The sequence below is a fragment of the Vipera ursinii genome, assembly GCF_947247035.1.
Source record: "Vipera ursinii genome assembly, chromosome: Z".
Lineage (NCBI taxonomy): Eukaryota > Metazoa > Chordata > Lepidosauria > Squamata > Viperidae > Vipera > Vipera ursinii.
The window spans coordinates 73,566,900-73,585,971 of NC_139517.1; the positions used below are offsets into that span (position 1 = coordinate 73,566,900).

General features: G+C 37.2%; 1 protein-coding gene across 1 annotated transcript in view; it reads right to left on the reverse strand.

Annotated features, from left to right (window-relative positions):
* Window positions 1–19,072, reverse strand: part of ULK4 (unc-51 like kinase 4) — a 179,011-nt gene that overhangs the window by 136,147 nt on the left and 23,792 nt on the right. The window contains exons 13-16 of the mRNA XM_083379010.1: window positions 18,833–18,937; window positions 8,851–8,911; window positions 4,221–4,402; window positions 377–423 (exon numbers count right to left, since the gene is read on the reverse strand). Coding sequence (XP_083235136.1) covers window positions 377–423; window positions 4,221–4,402; window positions 8,851–8,911; window positions 18,833–18,937 — 395 coding nt within the window. The remainder of the gene's footprint in view (window positions 1–376; window positions 424–4,220; window positions 4,403–8,850; window positions 8,912–18,832; window positions 18,938–19,072) is intronic.

The window sequence follows — 19,072 nt, forward strand, 5'->3', positions numbered from 1 at the left end:
ACCTGCTTGATAACTGTCATAACTTACTACCATAAAGAGAAGTCTCCATTATGGCTGTAAGTTGATACAGTTGTTATCAACCAAACCACAGAAATTAGAAAATATTGAAAACAGTAGCCTTTCCAACAATAAATATCATCATTCGGTAACCTAATTCCAGAAGATCCTACTGCTCTAACAAATAAGACACATGCAAAAACCCTAAACTGATATATGCCATTTTGAATTTAGCTACCAACTTGTTTGACTGACAGAAAGGAATACATATACATGATTTTTCATATCATGTCTCCAGAGATTTTATAGTTCATTCTTTTAATAAACAATAACACTGGCTCTAGTTTATAGTTTGTTTATAGAGACTTTTTTTACTTACACATCCCAATTTGAAGCTATCCGCAATTGTTGAATCAGTATAGGAAACTAAAAAACAAATATCATTTTTGTCATGAAAAATAAATTACAACCAAATGTAATAGCTCTAAAGTTTTTACTTGCTAAAACTCTGCAAAAATGACAGGTGCCCATTTGTGTTTACAGTTTTAAATACTAATTCCCAGCAGCTGCTGGATAGAAGAGGGATGGAGGTGTGCATAAATGGACCGGCATTTCTCCTTTAGCAACCACAACTGAACTGACAATTCACTCATCAAACAAAGTGGCTGCTAAGTGAAAAACCATGCAAAATTGCCACTCTGCTTACAATTTCACTTCAGCTTTTCTTTGCTTTACAGCATCAGAAGGATATGACTCCAAACAGCTGGTGAGCCCGAACTGCTGGGAAGATTTCTAGGAATTTATTCACATGGAAGCCTGGTTAAAGACCCTTTGGAATGACCACTCTGACTCAGGGATATTAAGAAGAAAATAATTGATGTTTGTGTTTACATTCATTGGAGAGGAAGGAATAACAAGAAAGTAAACAGGCATGCAATGAGAAATACACATCAAAGGAATATGCTACTCCTGGCTGTTTGCGTAGTGCACTTGCAGTGGCAAGCCACCAGCCACTTAGGACGCAAAAAATAACCCTTAGTGTGAAACTGATTAGGCTCTTTTCTGTTTTCAGGTATGAGGAGCGTCCCAATGAATTAATGAAGTCCACATAGCAGACTTGCAATTAGCACATTTTAGGGAAATGCTGCACAATGGGCGGAGAAAAGCAGCTCAAGAAGCAATAGCTTGTTTAGACCATCTTTCCATTCTTTGAGATGGGTGGAAGAAGAAAAAAATCTATGACAGACACAGGTCCACACATACTGAGTGGCTATAAGGGTGAACATGGGGCTGAAAGAAAGAGATAGACAGGAGGTTATAAATATGGGCACTGGTCACAAAGTTAATCAATTGAGAATGATTGTTATCCAAGGCAGTTGCTAAACAAGGATTACTTGTAATGTTTATCCACAAACTTGTTTTCTTCACTAATATACCTGTAGTAGGTTTATAGTTGTCCCAGATGAATTTTTTTTCAAGAATTTTAAGTACAATACTTTTTATTTGACAAAGTAGTTTAAGCACAAGCCATTCAGAATAGCATTAACCTATTTTAGCATTTCTGATTCTTCTGTAATATATTACAGTATTTCATAATGTACATCTCATTCAGAGATAGTATATGTAATATTTTAGAATATTTAGAAACATATTCAAAATATTTCTTTGTTTTATCTTTTCTAAATATTAGTTTCTTGCTTACAAATATTTACAGAGATAAGTGCTACTATATTAATTTTTTTTCAGGAAAATATGAATCTGAGTGAGTGTCCTCTGGAGAGAAGAATGTGATATAAACTATAATGTTTAATTATTTATAATTTATTTTTAAAAGTAGACCACAACCTACTACTTGATAAGATGAAAAATATGGGTTAGAGAGGATCGCCATCAGATGGATTGGTAGTTGCCTGACCAGCCGTACTCAACGTGTAGTGCTCAATGGAACTTCATCTACATGGAGGGAAGTGAGTAGTAGAGTGCCCTAGGACTCTGTTCTGGGCCCAGTACCCTTCAACATCTTCATCAATAATTCTGATGAGGGGATAGATGGGGAACTCATCAAATTTACAGATGACACCAAGCTGGCAGGAATAGCCAATGCTCCAGAAGATAGGCTTAAGATACAGGAGGATCTTGACAGACTTGAACATTGAGCGCTATCTTAACAAAATGAAATTCAATGGTGAAAAAGTAAGGTTCTACTTTTAAGCAAGAAAAACCAAATGCACAGGTACAATATAGGTGGTATCTTGCAACTGTGAGAGGGATCTGAGTCCTAGTGGACAATCACTTAAATATGAGCCAGCAATGTGCTGCAGCTGCCAAAAAAGACTGCATTAATAGAAGGATAGAATCAAGATCATGTGAAGTGTTTATACCACTTTATAACATCTTAGTAAGTCCACACTTGGAATACTGCATCCAGTTTCAGTCACCATAATGTAAAAAGATGTTTAGTTTCTAGAAAAAGTACAGCGAAGAGCAGCAAATATGATTATGGGACTGGAGGCTAAATAAATATAAGGAACGATTGCTGGAATTGGGTATATCAAGTTTAATGAAGAGAGGGACATGACAGCAGTGGTCCAATATCTCAGGGGTTGCCACAAAGAAGGGGTAGTCAAGCTATTCTCCAAAGCACCTGAAGGCAAGACAAGAAGCAACAGATGGAAACTAATCAAGGAGAGAAGCAACCTAGAACTAAGGAGAAATTTCCTGACAGAACAATTAATCAGTGGAATAATCTGCCTCCAGAAATTGTGAATGCTCCAACACTGGAAGTTTTTAATAAGAGACTGGACAGCCATTTGCCTGAAATGGTAATAGGTTTCCTGCCTAAGCAGGGAGTTGGATTAAGTTTAAGTTTAAGTTTATTGAATTTATATACTGCCCTTTTCCTGTAGGACTCAGGGCGGTTTACAAGGTATTTAAAAACGTCAATACAATACAAAAGTTAAAAACAAAACAGAAATCATATTTTTGTGGACTACTGTACATTTTAACCAATTGGGTGCAGATTGCAATAGGCCTAGTTTTTAAAGCGAGCAATCAGAAGAATCATCACTACTCCACATAGACATTGGGTTATATGAGCCGTTGGTCTCTTTCATATGAAACAGAATTATGTAATGCAAGGATGCTTTACATTTTTAATGAATTAAGGAAACTATCCATGAAAAACAGTAAGAAATCAAAGGTGCTTTTTCAAGAAGCAACTGGACTTTCTTTGTTTTTCCTTGAAAACATTTTGCTTCTCATCCAAGAATCTTCTTTAGCTCTTTGAACTTCTTGGAACTCTTCAACTTGAGACTTTTTGAAACTCTTCCATTCTTCTTGGAAATCATTCCAGAAGCTTCTCCAGCTCTTTTAATTTTAATTTAATTTTAATTTTAATTCCATTTATATCCCGCCCTTCTCCGAAGACTCAGGGCGGCTTACAAGCTTAGCAGTAGCCTTCATTCTATGTATATGCCTGCTTGTTAGGGCTTTCACACACACACACCAGCGGCATTATTACAAAGTCAGCTTATTGCCCCCAACAATCTGGGTCCTCATTTTACCTACCTCGGAAGGATGGAAGGCTGAGTCAACCTTGAGCCTGGTGGGATGCGAACCTGCACTAGTTGCAGGCAGCTGGTGTTACTTAAGGAGGCATTAGCCCACTGCTCCACCAAGGCTCTTTGAACTGAAGAAGCTTCTAGGATGAGGAAGGAAAAACAAAGAAAGTCCAATTGCCTCTTGAAAAGCTACCTTTGAGACAACCAAGACTGAATGACTGAGAATCTCTATAGACAATAAGAAATCAGTTTTCAAATACAATAACCAGTAATGATTTTACCCAAACCCCTACATACTTAAAGGAATTGTTATTAGTTGTTCTCAATAACTATACTATACTCAGGTTTTAATGCACTCAGTAAGTTGAGATCAGATTCAGGAACAAGTAACAATATGAGCAAATGTTTTCAGATTAGTCCTTCCACTTCTGTGAATATTTATCTATATTATACTTAGATTAGAAAACCTCCAAGGTCCCTTCCAATTCTAGTAGTAGTGGTAGTAGTAGTAGTAGTAGTAGCAGCAGCAGCAGCAGCAGCAGCAGCAGTATATAATTATGTAGTTAAACATTTTCTTACAATGCAAGAAAAAGGCATTAGTGTAATAGCTATAGCTGTATTACATTTTATACCAACTTGTTGGCTATTGATCCTAAAGCTTACCAGCTGGGTGTCAATTAATCTTGTTGCTACTTCATTATAGCTAAGAACACTGCAGAGATAGCACAATAAATTCAGTTTAATTCTGGTGGTTCCTGTAGTTTTCTCTGGGGAGCTGATCAAATGAAACACTTGTTGCATAAAGTCATTCCATTCTGTTTGTTCCAGAATTATCAGTTTCTCAGCTGAACAGAAAAAATAAATCAAGAACAGTTTAAGACCACATATCAATTACCGGTATATTTTGTCAATTGCAATAGTATATTTTTTATTTTTAACATTTAATATTTAATGTTGAATGTATGAATGAACCTTTATTGTCAAAGTACAACTATGTATACATTGAGATTGGCTGACCATGTTTCTATGTTACAGAAGTGAGTTTACTGACAAATAAACCTAACAGTACTAATCTGCTCCATCTGAAAGTTAGCTGTTGTTTCCCATGTTTTCAACTGAAATTCTGCCTAGCTTTAGCCAAAACAAACCAGATAAATATAAAAGAAATTACAGGTATATTTTCTTTGGTTCGCTCTGATTGGAACAAGTAAGAGTAGCTGGTTTAACTGACACTGAAAGCTTGGCAAAGCAAGCTACTGATGGTTTATTAATCATGGCCACACCAAAAAATTTAGTGTAAGTGGAATGTTCAAAAGCCTCAACCATGATACCTCAGAATAATGCACAATGCACCATTGTTTCAGTTATATATTACTTAAAGGTTTGACAAAGCTATAAAGTACAGTATTTGTTGGCTTACTCATAGCATAACTCTTCAGATCTCAAGGAGAATCTCACTTCAGTTAATTTAACTTATTCCACTAGGTAAGAGAAGCATAGAAATATTTTTAATCTACCTGAGTATGAATTATATTCATTTGTTGAACGTTCATTTAATATTCCAATCTAGCTTGATATTTAGTATATTATGAAGCACTTAACTATAATTTGTTTTATTTCACAAGTCATTTATTAGAGATATATGAGTGCAATATCTTAACTTCTATATGACAAAATCTTTATCTATAAAAACAAATTGTTTCCCCTAAAGCACAAATTATCTTTGTATTGGTATTTAAAAACTAAAGAAAAACATCCAAGTATGTGGGGAAATGTATTCTAGTCTGATGACAGCAAGGATGGTTATAATTCCAAAAAGCATAGCCAAAAGTACGCCATACTCAAAGTGAAGCATGGTAATGCCAGCATTATGCTATCGGGCTGCTTTTCTTCAGTTTAAATGTTAAAAGATGAAGAGGAAATTCACCTTTCAACACGGCACCTCTCAACAAATCCAAGTTTTGGGGAGGCCCAGCCAAAGCCCTGACCTGAGTCCAAATGAAAATCTGTGGGGTGACCTGAAGAGGGCAGTGCACAGGAGATGCTCTCTCAATTTGACAGTGTTGGTGCACTTTTGCAAGGAAGAATGGGCAAAGATTCCTAAGGCAAAAGGTGCCATGCTGACAGGTTTCTATCCAAAAGACCAAAAATTGGCATAAAATCAAAAGGTGTTTAAACAAAGTATTGTTTAACGATATGCACGCTTATGTAACCATATTATTGTACATTTTTATTGTTACTTTTTTCTCTAAAAGATTTCAGTTTGTTTTTCAACTGAATTGTACAGCTTATATGTTATATTAAAGGTGAAAAAAATTCTCAAGGGGCATGTAGACTTTTTATATCCACTAGATTAGAAAAACATAAGCATGGCTTTAAAATTGGAGGAAGTAAAATCAATAACTTGTGCTATACTTATGATACTGCTCTAATACTGAAGATGCAAAGGATCTACAAGTTCTATTATAAAAGTTAAAAATTGGAGTACGTGTATAAATTAATGACAACAGTTACAACAATAAACCTTGTAATAGACAATGAAAATATCAGAGATGAATAGCTTCCAGGCCAATGGTGGCAAACCTATGGCACCCGTGCCAGAGGTAGCATGCAGAGCCCTCTCTGTGGGCACGGGCCATTGCCCCAGCATATGTGGTCTCTAAAAGTTTGCCATCACTGACCTAAGGACAGCCAGCCTGGAGCCATCATCGGGGAAGCGCCCCCTCCCCCAGCAGTGCAGCTGCGCCTCACTTACAGGCAGACAGGGTGGGACCTCACGGAGGACCTTGTCCCTCCGTGATAAGCTGCAGCTGTGCTTGGCAGGAAACCTGTAGGAGCCTAACCCCGTTGCACTGCCCATGTGGTTGCAGTTCGCCCTGCATTTGCACCTCCAAATGGCCATTGTCCTCCAGTGGGTCTTCTCCTTCCTGGAGCTGGGTGAGGATTGGAGGGAGCCGCCGATGGCAAACTTGGCTGTGTCCCAGCCACAGGGGAGTTCACAGGAGAGGCAGCACTGGCTGGCGGTTATGGCCAGTTTGGGGCGGCGGGCCGATGGCTGTGAAGGTAGCCTAAGGCGGGGGCGGGCAGGCAGTTACAGTGCCCGGCTTGGCTCTTGCGGGTGGCAGCTTGCCTTGCTTTGTGTGGGCCTGCTTCCCAAACCCCAACTGCTCCAGCCCTGCAGGGCGCTGCCACTTACTCTCAGTTGTGGTTATGCATGGGCGGGAGCAGCCAGAGCAGTGGGCTCCTGAGCACGTTCAAGAGTGCCACAGCTGCTGCTGCTCGGGGGCTGGTGAGGCAGAGGAAACGGTCACCTGCTGCCTCTCTCGTAGCCCAGTGCTGCTGCTCAGGTATGGCTGGCTGCTGGCGCTTGGCTACGTGGTCTGGCTCTACTTGGACTGGGAGACACCGTCTCACAGGGGGTGCTGCTCGGCCTGGGCCATCTGATGATACTTCCAGGACTATTTCCCCATCAGAGTGAGCAGAGGAACCGTGGGGCTCGTGCTGCTAGCAGAGGCGTCAGGCCTGGCGGGACATCCACTTTCTCCGTTTGGAGGGCACCAGCTCCACCAACACGGCCTTGGCAACAAACCACTGCAGGCTGTGAGAACACGGGGCTCAAAGTAGTACTGGAACGTACCACCCGGCACCCAGCGATAAATAAGTGGGGTTCACCATCACTGTTCTAGGCTTTTAGGATTATTCTAACAATAAAGGAAAAGACATCAAGAAACATGCTGTAGATTAGCTCTCAGCAGAGCTTCCATTATATCCTTGGAAAAGATACTTAGATCTGTAATGTTCTATACAACAATGATCACAATTATGCAAGTCATGGTATTCCTTGTTAAACTCTATGGAAATAAAAATTGGACTTCAAAAAAGCGTACTAGGAAGAACTCTGATGTTGTGAAGACTCCTGAGAATATTGTGGAAGCCAAGAAAAAAGCAAATAGATAATCAAACAAATCAACCAAGAAACTAATTCAAATGACCAGGCTCAAATTATCCTTCTTTGAACACATTATACAAATGAGGATAAGTGATAAAGGAGGGAATTGCGGAAGGAAAGAGAAGATGACTATCAGCAAGATGGATGGACCATTACAACTACTATGGACGCCTCATTGGAGACAGATTAGAGACAGATTGTTAGAAATAGACTGCTATCATAGATTATCACGATCTATGTGGTTGGTAAGAATCAACATTGACGGTTTGAAAGCCCTAACTATCAGGTGCTCCTGTTGAAGTTACAAAAAAGACATTTTAAATATATCTCTATGATCCCCTGAATTTGTAATTAAGGCTCCAACATCTCTTGCTAATTCCTTATATTCTATTCAATCTTTTAGACAATCTATTTTTTCAGAGGCATTTTGATATATTCAAATCTATATACTACTAGAGTTCTCCTATTTGCAACCTTTAACTGATCAAAATTATGCATCATAGAGCAAAATGTTTTCAACCAAGATACTCAAATGGGGTTACTTACAGAATATTGGGGCCCATTATTCTTGTAGGAATGAAATTCTGGAAAGTTCTTGCTATTTCAATGCCACTATGGTGTTGCTGCTGTTGAGTGATGTTGCCATGCTGCCACAGTCACATGATCCTCATTCATCCTTACATCATTCCACAAGTAATGGGAAAACTCACAGGAAAAAAGTCAGTGAGGATCATATGACCACAGCTGATGGGAGCATAGTAGCATGTTTGGAATTACAACTTCTTTCATAGGAAGCTTGCAGGGAAAAAGTCAATGAGAAATCTTGCAGGGAAGCCACGGGTTGTTTGGGTAAGTCTCCAGCACCCATGCAATCTCAGCCACTCCCTCTGCACTCATGAATGTATTTGAAGGAATAACTCAATGAGTAATAGGTTGTCTACTAACGATCCAACATTACCTTGGATTGGGGACAGCAGCTTTCCAGCTGCAAAGGAACAATGGAGCTGGTTGATGATTGTAAGCTTCAAACATTGCCTTAAGGTGGCACTTGGTCTGATTCATCAAGCTATTCTTATACAAAATAGAGCTATTTTTATTAACCATTTACTGAATCAGACGTAATGCTGCAATCCAATAATATGCTGCAGGAACATGTATGTCATAAATTCATTCACTTAATATTTAAATCATGAACTGCTCTCAATTTCTAATTCAGCATGCATTTATATAGTAGTATCCATGAAGTTAGAAGTAGACAAAATTAGTAGTGTCCAATGTATGCAAAAGTGTTCCTTGATAACAAGAAATAATAGCTCAAATTACCTTTATTCAACTATACTATACCTGTATACGCTGGCATATGTAAATTTTTTGTGTCGAATTTCAATGGTGTTTGTTTTACTATCTGAAAAAAAAGAAACTGATTTAAGGCAACTTTGGATATCTCACAGAGAAGAGAACATATATATGCCTCCTCTCAGTTATAGTACCTTGAACAATAATAAACAAATGAATAGTTATTATGTTAATTATAAAACCAGAAACACATTGTAACACAAAGCTGAACCCATAGGATAAGAGTCTAGATGTCTTAAACCTCCTTTCCTAGAAGCCCATTTGAGTATATCCATTTAGCCTACTTCCTGCCTTTGTGTAGCTGCTGGATAGTTACTACCACCACCTACTTCACAGGAGGACATGTTTACCTGGCATTTACCCAACACCTGTATATGAGGAAAAATAGGAATTTCACAACCTAAGTGATTTGCTATAAGAAAAAAAAAAGATTATGAAAAGGAAATACTTGTCACCTCTTTGCTCTTACACTTTTGAGGTTTGTAACTGGGAAAATACTCTCCTCCTTTGGGATTTGAATCAACACCAGAGTACATCTAAATCAAATTTCATTAAGTAAAGATGAAAAAAGAATATAAAAATTCCTTTTCAATTTTAGACACATGTAAAATAACAATGACAGAGGGGAGAAAATGTACAGTGCCAATAAAATCACATATTGTGCCTGCAAATCCACTGTAAAAAACTGTAAAGAATACTGTATCACGAAGTGTGATGGAATAGTCCAGAGTTGAAGCATCAAGTATACAATAACTGAGCCTACAGAGATGCAATAAACATCAAAGATAAACATGGAAACAGTGAGGAAATGGCCCCCACTGCCTTGGCCCTGGCCCAGAGACCCTCCTTCTGCCAGAGACCCTCAGGTCTGTCCCACTCCTGACCAGGCCCCCATAGGCACCCTTGATGCGAACTATGTAGAGCTGGCCATGCCCACCCAGTAGGCCATACGCACTCTAGCCACGCCCACCCAGCAGGCCACGCCCACCCAGGCCATACCCACCCGGCCCCGTTAGGCCAACTGCAATGATGATGCGGCCCTCAATGAAACTGAGTTTGACACCCCTGGCTTAGAACCAATCAAAGTTCTGACAAACCTCTTCAGGGCTACTTATGATCTGTATTCAAAGTTCCAACGGCTACTCCTGACCCACAACATGCACAGTCATGTCATCGCATTTTAGGGACTTAGCAAATGGCCCATCTTTATGGCTGTTAGCTGCATCCCACAATCATGTAACTGTGATTTATGACTTTTTTGGTAAAAACTAGTGTTTACTTCCAGTTTCCATTAAAAAAAATGCCCGTTGTTAACAACGGATTTGCTTAATGACAGTGGTGATTCACTTATGATTACTCATAATATCAAGTGGGGTGGTGACTTATGACAGTAATTATGGTTGTAAGTCAAGGACTACCTATATAAACATTTACCCATGACTACCTAAGTAACAAATCCTTTAATCAGGAGTTCCAGTCTGATTCAATCTTACCTGGATTAGTTTTGAAGTTCCTGAAATTCCTACCTTAATTCTGAGAATCATTTCAGCCTTCCTTTCTAATTCATGCTGCCACACCTCTTGTTTATTTCCCTTCTACAGGAGTTCTGTCTACTACTTTCCAAAAGAACTAAATGCTCTTCAATCCTAAGAAGGGAGGTGTTGGGCAATTTGACTCTCTACCTAACAAAGTACAAGACACCTCAGAGGCAGTGCACGGCTATAGCTATCTATCTGTCATTTATATTCATTGGCTGAGAGTATGGGAGCATGGCTAGCCTCCCCATTTCTTATATGCAAGAATCACCTCTAGGCTTAAGAATTAGAACTCCCACAGAATCTGATTCCTTTGGTACCTGACTCTGCATTCCAGAGCTATGCTCAAATTTCACTTCAATTTTAGACATTAAAATGGCAGAGTTCTCTTTGTAATGTTATGTGTAACCCTTGCAATGACCTTTGTTTCAGGTCCACATTGATAGTGAAGTAATTTTGTTACATTTAAAGAAGTGTTTGATTCAGTAATGTTGAAACGTGCACTTTTCCCACATAGAAACTGTTCATGGAAAAGCATTTAAAAGGGGGGGGGGCAGAGCTAGCTTGAATGGACGATGGACACTGAATTTCTGCCTCCTCCGGACCATCACAGAGAATTAATTAAGAAATATAACATCCAATTAAGGACTATGAAAATTTAAGAGATTGTGAAACATGAGTTACTTCCCTTGCTTTCCTCCTGAAGTTTGGATTGTATTTGATTCAGTTTTGGACATTCTCCCAGAGAAGCTTTGAATTTGGATCTTTGAGTAGGAGACTTGAGAGGCTTTTGAAGGCTGATGGGGAGAGGAGGGGCCCCATGATTGAAGACTGAGAGAAGAAAGAATTTGGAGAGAGTTTAAAGGATTACAGTTGAAAAGATAATAGCTGATCTATAAGTGTACAGTGTGTACAGTGTAAAGGCCTGTTACTCCCTCCTTCTAGTCGAAGTGTTGAGATCTGGAGAAAGTGAAACTATTAAACACCTTTAAGACAGAGCCTTGATACGTAGTGTGTAATAAAGATAGTTACTGCCTTTGGATTTTTTTATTTCCATCATGTTGCTTTAACGTAGATAAGTTGATAAGGACAAGACAAAGGGAGGAAGTGACATGTATGGACTATAGACTGTGTAAAAATTCTTAGAAGGTTAAGAGCTCTTTTTGGTGGTTGCATGTCAAAAGAGCCTTGGTGGAGCAGTGGGCTAACGCCTGCTTAAGTAACACCAGCTGCCTGCAATTAGTGCAGGTTCGCATCCCACCAGGCTCAAGGTTGACTCAGCCTTCCATCCTTCCGAGGTAGGTAAAATGAGGACCCAGATTGTTGGGGGCAATTAAGCTGACTTTGTAATAATGCTGCTTGGGGGTTTGTGTGTGAAAGCCCTAATAAGCAGGCATATACATAGAATGAAGGCTACTGCTAAGCTTGTAAGCCGCCCTGAGTCTTCGGAGAAAAGCGGGATATAAATGGAATAAAAATAAATAAAAATAAATAAATAAAATGCAGCCAAAGTGCAGAAAGGGCTTAGACCAGATATGTCAAACTCGTGATGTCACATGACATCGCGAAACGTATCAGGATGGTTTTGCGGCTTCCACATGATGCATCCGGCCTGCAGGCCAGCAGTTTGACACCCCTGCCTTAGACCTTCAGATTTACATCTGATTCGAGTGGAAAAAGCCTTAGAAATTGATGTGAGGAAAAAATTGCCTGAGAAGTCACTGACTCAACCAGATAAACTTGATATTCTCTTACACGAGTTAAGAAAAATGAAGATAAATATAAAAGAAATAAAGACAAATATAAAGGAGGATTTGAAGCAAATAAAAGATAAAATGGACAATATGGATGTAAGAATAAAAGATCTGGCAAAACAAAGTCAGGACATGACACGAAATATTACAGAAGTGAAGACTCAGGTGGGAGAACACAATAAAGTGTTAAAAAGTCAGAGAAATATGATGCATCAGGTGAAAAAGGATTTAATTTAGATACGTGATCGTCAGCGCTGAACAAATTTACGTATACGTGGATATCCGGAGAAAAGTGAAGAAAATGAAGCAAAATTGATTCAAGCAGTACTGGATTGGGCTACCTCGATCCTCCCAGATGTCCCTTTTACAAGATACGATATTGATGCAATACATAGAGTCAGCCCAAAAAGGTTGGGAACAAAATTGCCAAGATATTATGGTGCAACTTTGGTCACACGCAAAAAAGAGCAACTGACGCGCAAATTGGGAAACATGTTGTCTATAATGTTTGGGGGGGCATCAGATACAAGTTTTTCCAGATTTATGGAATGAGACTTTACAATGGAGGAGAAAGATGTATCAAGTTTGTTAAATTTTGACGAAAAATAACATTAACTACAGCTGGGGATATCTGTTTTTTTTTTAAATTTTCTTACGGTGGAAGGTTTTATAGAGTTGAAACAAAGGAGGAGGCAATGGAGAAAATAAAGGAGCACAGAATCATCAATAAAGAAGATCTACAGGAGAAGGGGAAGCTGGATGAAGCAACAAGAGTTACAAGCTCGTTGTAGAGATAGTATATAAGTATTTGTAATTTTACAATATGTTTGCGTGTAGAAATTAAAGGTAAAAATGGTCAAGGGAGATGAAATGGGTGACCAAAGTCCATGTAGGGATGGCTCCTCTTCTCCCCCCCACCCGACGCGGTGGAGAGGAGGAAGATCTCCTGAAGAAGGGAAGGGGAACAACATATATGTTTATGGGTGGGTAAGAGGCTATTTATGTTTTGGGTCAATATGCTTACTTTGTAGTTTTAGTTTTTGTAAGATTTATGTTAGAGCACATATGGAGACCAAAGGGAATATGGAATATAAGGAATAGATGGGGAAATCATTGAAGGTAGCTACATGGAATGTACATGGCTTGGGGGGGGGAATATAAATGAGCAAGAATTGAAAAATCAATTAAGAGAAAATAGATATTGTATTTTTACAAGAAACACATCAAAAGAAAGAAGGTGAATGAATTTGAGTTATATTAGGCTGATGTATATCAAAAGGCATTTGGTACATCAAAAGCAAGAGGGTTAGCAAACATGGTAGCTAAAAGATGTGAGTTTAAGATAAAAGCCATAAAAAGGGATGATATGGAAAGATTTCTTATAATTCAAGGCTTGATTTATGGACAAGAAGTCACTTAAGCAAATTTGTATGCACCTAATACAAATCAAAGAGAGTTTTATAATAGGGTGTATAAAGAAATAGAAGAAATAAAAAAAGGTTATGTGATGATGGCAGGTGATTATAATATGGTTATGGATATAGGAATTGATAAATCTAATCCATCAAAAGTGGAAACAAAATATAATAATGCAGATTTAAGAAAATTTATTAATAGAAATAGATTAAAAGACATTTGGAAAGAATTACATGGCAATCAAAAGAGTTATACATATTTTTCTAATAGACATAAAATTTTTACAAGAATAGATTATATATTTGTAACATCGGAAATATTATCTAAAATAATGAAAGAGATAAAAATAATTAAAATATCAGATCATGCAATGGTAACTATGGAAATGGAAATATATTGTGAGGACCCAGATTGTTGGGGGCAATAAGCTGACTTTGTAATAATGCCGCTTGGGGAGTGTGAAAGCCCTAATAAGCAGGCATATACATAGAATGAAGGCTACTGCTAAGTTTGTAAAGCCGCCCTGAGTCTTCGGAGAAGGGCGGGATATAAATGGAATTAAAATAAATAAAATAAATTATAAACAGGCAAGTAGATGGAGAATGGATTCAAGGATTTTTAAAAATAAAGAGATTTTAGAGAAAATGAAGAGAATTAAAACACATATGACTATAAATGAAGGAGATAGTAATATAGGTGTAATATGGGATGCAATGAAAGCAGTGGATAGATTCTTATAATATAAAAAGAACAAAAAGAGAAACATAAAAAGGTTGGAGGAGGAAATTAAAGAACTAGAGAGTAAATATATAGAAAGTAGAGAGAATAGGATGTTAGAATTATCAGCTAAAAGAAAAGAGTTGCAAAATATTGAGTTAGAACAGGTTCAAAGAAATCTAATTTATTTAAATAGGGAATTTCATGAAAATAGTAATAAAAATTCTAGAATGTTGGCTAGAGCCACATAAGTTAAAAGGGCAAAAAGCCTGATTAGAGTAATAAAGAACGAAAAGGGAGAAAGATGTAACATGAAGAGAGAAAAATTGTTGATATTTCAGAGGTTTTTTGAAAAGTTATATACAGTAAGGAAAAGGAAATAAATGTGAATGAAAGTCAGGCATATATAGAAAGGAATTTAAACTGTAAAATTCGAGAATACGATAAAAAAATAATGGAATCACAAATAGAAGAGGAGATACTGGAAGTTATTAATAAATTGAAAATAGATAAAGCACCAGGGTTAGATGGACTAGGCGCAGAACATTATAAAAATTTTAAAGGATTATTGGTGCCAAAGATGAGGTTAATGTTTAATAAAATAATGGAAGGGGAAATTATTCCAATTTCCTGGAAGCAATCTCTGATAGTATTGATAGGGAAACCTAATAAAGATCTTACAAACGCAGGATCATATAGACCAATATTCCTTATTAATCAGGATGTTAAGATTTTTATAGCAATATTGACAAATAGATTGAATACATTTATTGAGAATTATATTAAAAATGATCAGTGTGGATTTATAAGAGGCTGACAAATGTCAGATATAGTAAGAAGGGTATTAAATATAGGATATTATATAAAGAATCAAAAATTAAAGGCTGTTTTATTAGCATTAGACATTTTTAAGGCCTTTGATTGTGTGGAATGGCCTATATTGAAGATATTAATAGAGAAATTAGGCTTTGGGGAAAAATTTAGAAAGGTGATAAACCAACTATACTCAGAGAATAAGCCAAGAATAGTTATAAATGATGGTGTTACAGAGACAATAACCTTAAGCCAGGGAACGAGACAGGGTTGCCCCTTATCCCCAGTTCTATTTGTATTATTGATGGAGGTTTTGGCAAATGCAATCAGGAAAGATTCATTGACTGAAGGAATTGGTGTATGTAAAAAAACTAAAATAAATTCATTTGCAGATGATACATTACTAACATTTTGAAATCCCATAGCTACTATAGAGAGGTTATATTCACATTTGAATGAATTTGGCAAATATAGTGGATTGCAAATAAACTGGGAAAAATCAGAAATGATGTTATATAACCATAATAAAGAAAAGAGAATAAACTTGCTCAAGAATATATGCTATTTTGGAGGGGATAAGGGCACAATTGAAATATATTGTATATTATTAGTTGTTATATGAGAAGAAATATAGGTAGTAAAATGGTCTCCAGGGTGGGTGCACTGTAGTATTTGTATTTTTATATTGTTTTTTATTTATTTATTTATTTATTTATTTTAATTCCATTTATATCCCGCCCTTCTCCGAAGACTCAGAGCGGCTTACACGCTTAGCAGTAGCCTTCATTCTATGTATATGCCTGCTTATTAGGGCTTTCACACACACCCCAGCGGCATTATTACAAAGTCAGCTTAATTGCCCCCAACAATCTGGGTCCTCATTTTACCTACCTCGGAAGGATGGAAGGCTGAGTCAACCTTGAGCCTGGTGGGATGCGAACCTGCACTAATTGCAGTTATGTTTGTATATTTGTATTTGAATTAAAAAAAGAAAAGCATTTAAGCCCTCTACAAAAATCAATTTCTCTTCGGATCTTAGACCTTTTACAACCCAACCATTTTCAGTTCCTGTAGATTTCTCCCCAAGATAAATTCTCTTTTCTCATTTAATATAGACCTACATTCATGGAGACAAGCCTTAGTTCCCTTAAATGACTCTTGTAATACTGCTATTTATATTATTTATAGAAATTATTTTGTTCCTATTCTATTGTTTATTATTAGTCGTTTCAGGGAATGCACATTACTCTGCATTCTTTTTTATTGTTATGCCAGGTTTTATTTCACAGCTTTCATTCATTTTCAAAAGTTTTTATTATGGTCACTGTCTAATCCTGTCTGAGTATTCTATATGCCACTAATAAGGGATATAAACACACAGGACTTGAACACCACCAGATTACCTCATTGTCAGTCATAGCAACAGACCTGGTTGGAAGCAAACTAGTTCAAACATTTGATTTATTACTCAAAATACATAAGCACTTAATGATGCTTATCAAAGTAAGGATTCAAAAGAGTGCCTGAGCTATCAGGCTTTGAATGTTAATAATGAAATATAAATGTCTGATTTTATTTTACCGATCAGTAAGTCTTTCAGTTACAAGATCACTTCATTCTTTACCATAACTTTGCAGATTTCTTATAAATATATAGTAATTGGCAGAAAACATTAGAATCACAAGTTGTGGTATATATGTGTTACAAGTAGTCCTCAACTTACAGCCACAATTGGAATGAAAACCTTGGTTACTGAACAAAACAATCATTAAGCAAGACATCACAAGACTGCTTTACTCAATGGCCATAATCTCACAACTGCTGCTTGTAGTCATTAAGCAAATTTGCAGGTCCTTAAAGTGGATGGAGTTCCAGACAAGGAATGTCGGGTGCCACACAGGGCTGGGAAAACCCTGGGAGGCCTGGTGCAAGCAGTGTGCAATGTCTCTGCTCAGGAACAGAAAATCCTCCCTGCTAAAATTCAGAAAGGATTTTCAGCCACCTACTTGAGATGTCCTACCTTCCTTATTTTATTGTGCTATTTCTCTGCTCAGGGGCTAAAACCTCTGCTTGGATTTCAGTTCCCTCTCGTCTCTGACAGCTGACTAAAAGAGCTCCCTGACAGAGCTCTCTGACACATTTCAGCTCTGTGCTTGCTTCAATATTTCAGCTCCATGCAACCAGGCACAAATCTCAAATTTCTTGGCAACCAGTAGAGATGAGGAGTCTTCATAGCAGGTGGCAGCAGCCTGCAACCTTCCCTGCCAGGTTCCCCAGAGTGGCAGAAAAAAAATTACAAATGGTGATTGAGGGGCACTTGGCAACTGGTTATAAATGCAAAGAAGTCGCTCAGTATCCAGATTAAAAATCCTGTGATGGTGGACAAGGAGGGAGGTAATGGCATTTTTTTCAAGCTGCCATTAATTTAAGCAATCATTAAGAAAACGGTAAAAAATTGAGGACTACCTATAATGTATTCAGTAATGTATCACTGGGCTAAAAAAATAGAATTACTTCTTTATAATCCTAAAATATTTTATATAAATGAGTAAATTTTATTATTACAATGATCCAAATGTTCAAATATAGATTCTTTTTGTTGTTATATGGTTTCCTGCTTTTATAATCTCAGCCTACAGGTAGCTCTTGACTTAAACCGTTTGTTTAGTGATCATTTAAAGTTATTACAGCACTGACATGTGTGTCTTATGACTCATAGCAGAATCTCCATAGTCCAGTCCCAATTAGGCTAGTAACTCGAGAACTACCTATACTTTGAAAGTGGTATTTTTGCTAGGAGCTGACCTAGAAAATGTTGTGATTAAACAATTTATGAAAAGATGTTAGGAATTGTATCAGTATATTATTGGTAACAAAACGTTATGTTTTGGACATTGCTCTAAAGGCAATTGTGACATTTTCTATCACTAAGTTATGCAGTCATAAATTATAAAGTCATGTGACTCCATTGACAGCAATTCTGGTTATCCTGGTTACAGCTGGAACTCATGGGTCATTACGCAGGAAGAGGCAGAAATCCCAGACAACCAGGCCAGCAGGTAGCACTGGAAGCAAGCACTACAGAACACAACAGAAGTGAAAAAGCATTTGAAGAGAGAGCAACTTTTGCCAGCTTTCCCATTGACTTTGCTTGTAGAAATTTGCAAGGAAATGTTGGAATTCACAATCATATGACTACAACTCATTGCAACATCATAATTATAAGCCAGTCATCCAACACCTAGATCATGATCATGTGACTCAGTTCAAACATTACAATCACTGGAACTCAAGAGATGCAGTACTATATTCCTCCCCTATTCAACACCATCATAACTTTGAACAGATCATGAAAAGTTTTCTTAAGATGTGGACTATCCATATCTATAAATACACACATCTTCTATGGCCTCTGTTCAGGCTCTTTCCCTATTTAACAGACCAACTTTCAGAATTATTATATCTTTAACTGGCTGCCACTTTGTCAAAATACTTTCTACTTCATATGTTTAATTTTTTAAAAGCTAAGTCTTTTCATTAAAGTGAGATGATATTAGTTATACAAACTATTTAACCGCTAATGTGATTTCCACATTGAAAGGAAGAAACCAGAACTAGACATTAGATGGGAATATTAAAAGTGAATGATGTCTTAATCTTAGGCAAAAATATCAAGCATATTATAATGTTTCTGAATATATTAGCAAATTTGTAGGTAAGAAGTTTCTGAAATACCTTTGGATTGTCAATAATAGGAGTCACAGAAAGATCAGATTCTGCATAGATCAGTTCTTTCATTCTGGATTCCATAGATTGCTGACTGCAGTGTACACTTTTAACCTATAATATGTAAAATTATCATTTCTATTTGTTATTCTTCCCTTACAAGCAAACAATACATGTTGTACAAGACACTTCATTTATGAAAGACTGAAAACATAAATATCAACGTGAAAGTTTACCTTATGATCCCCC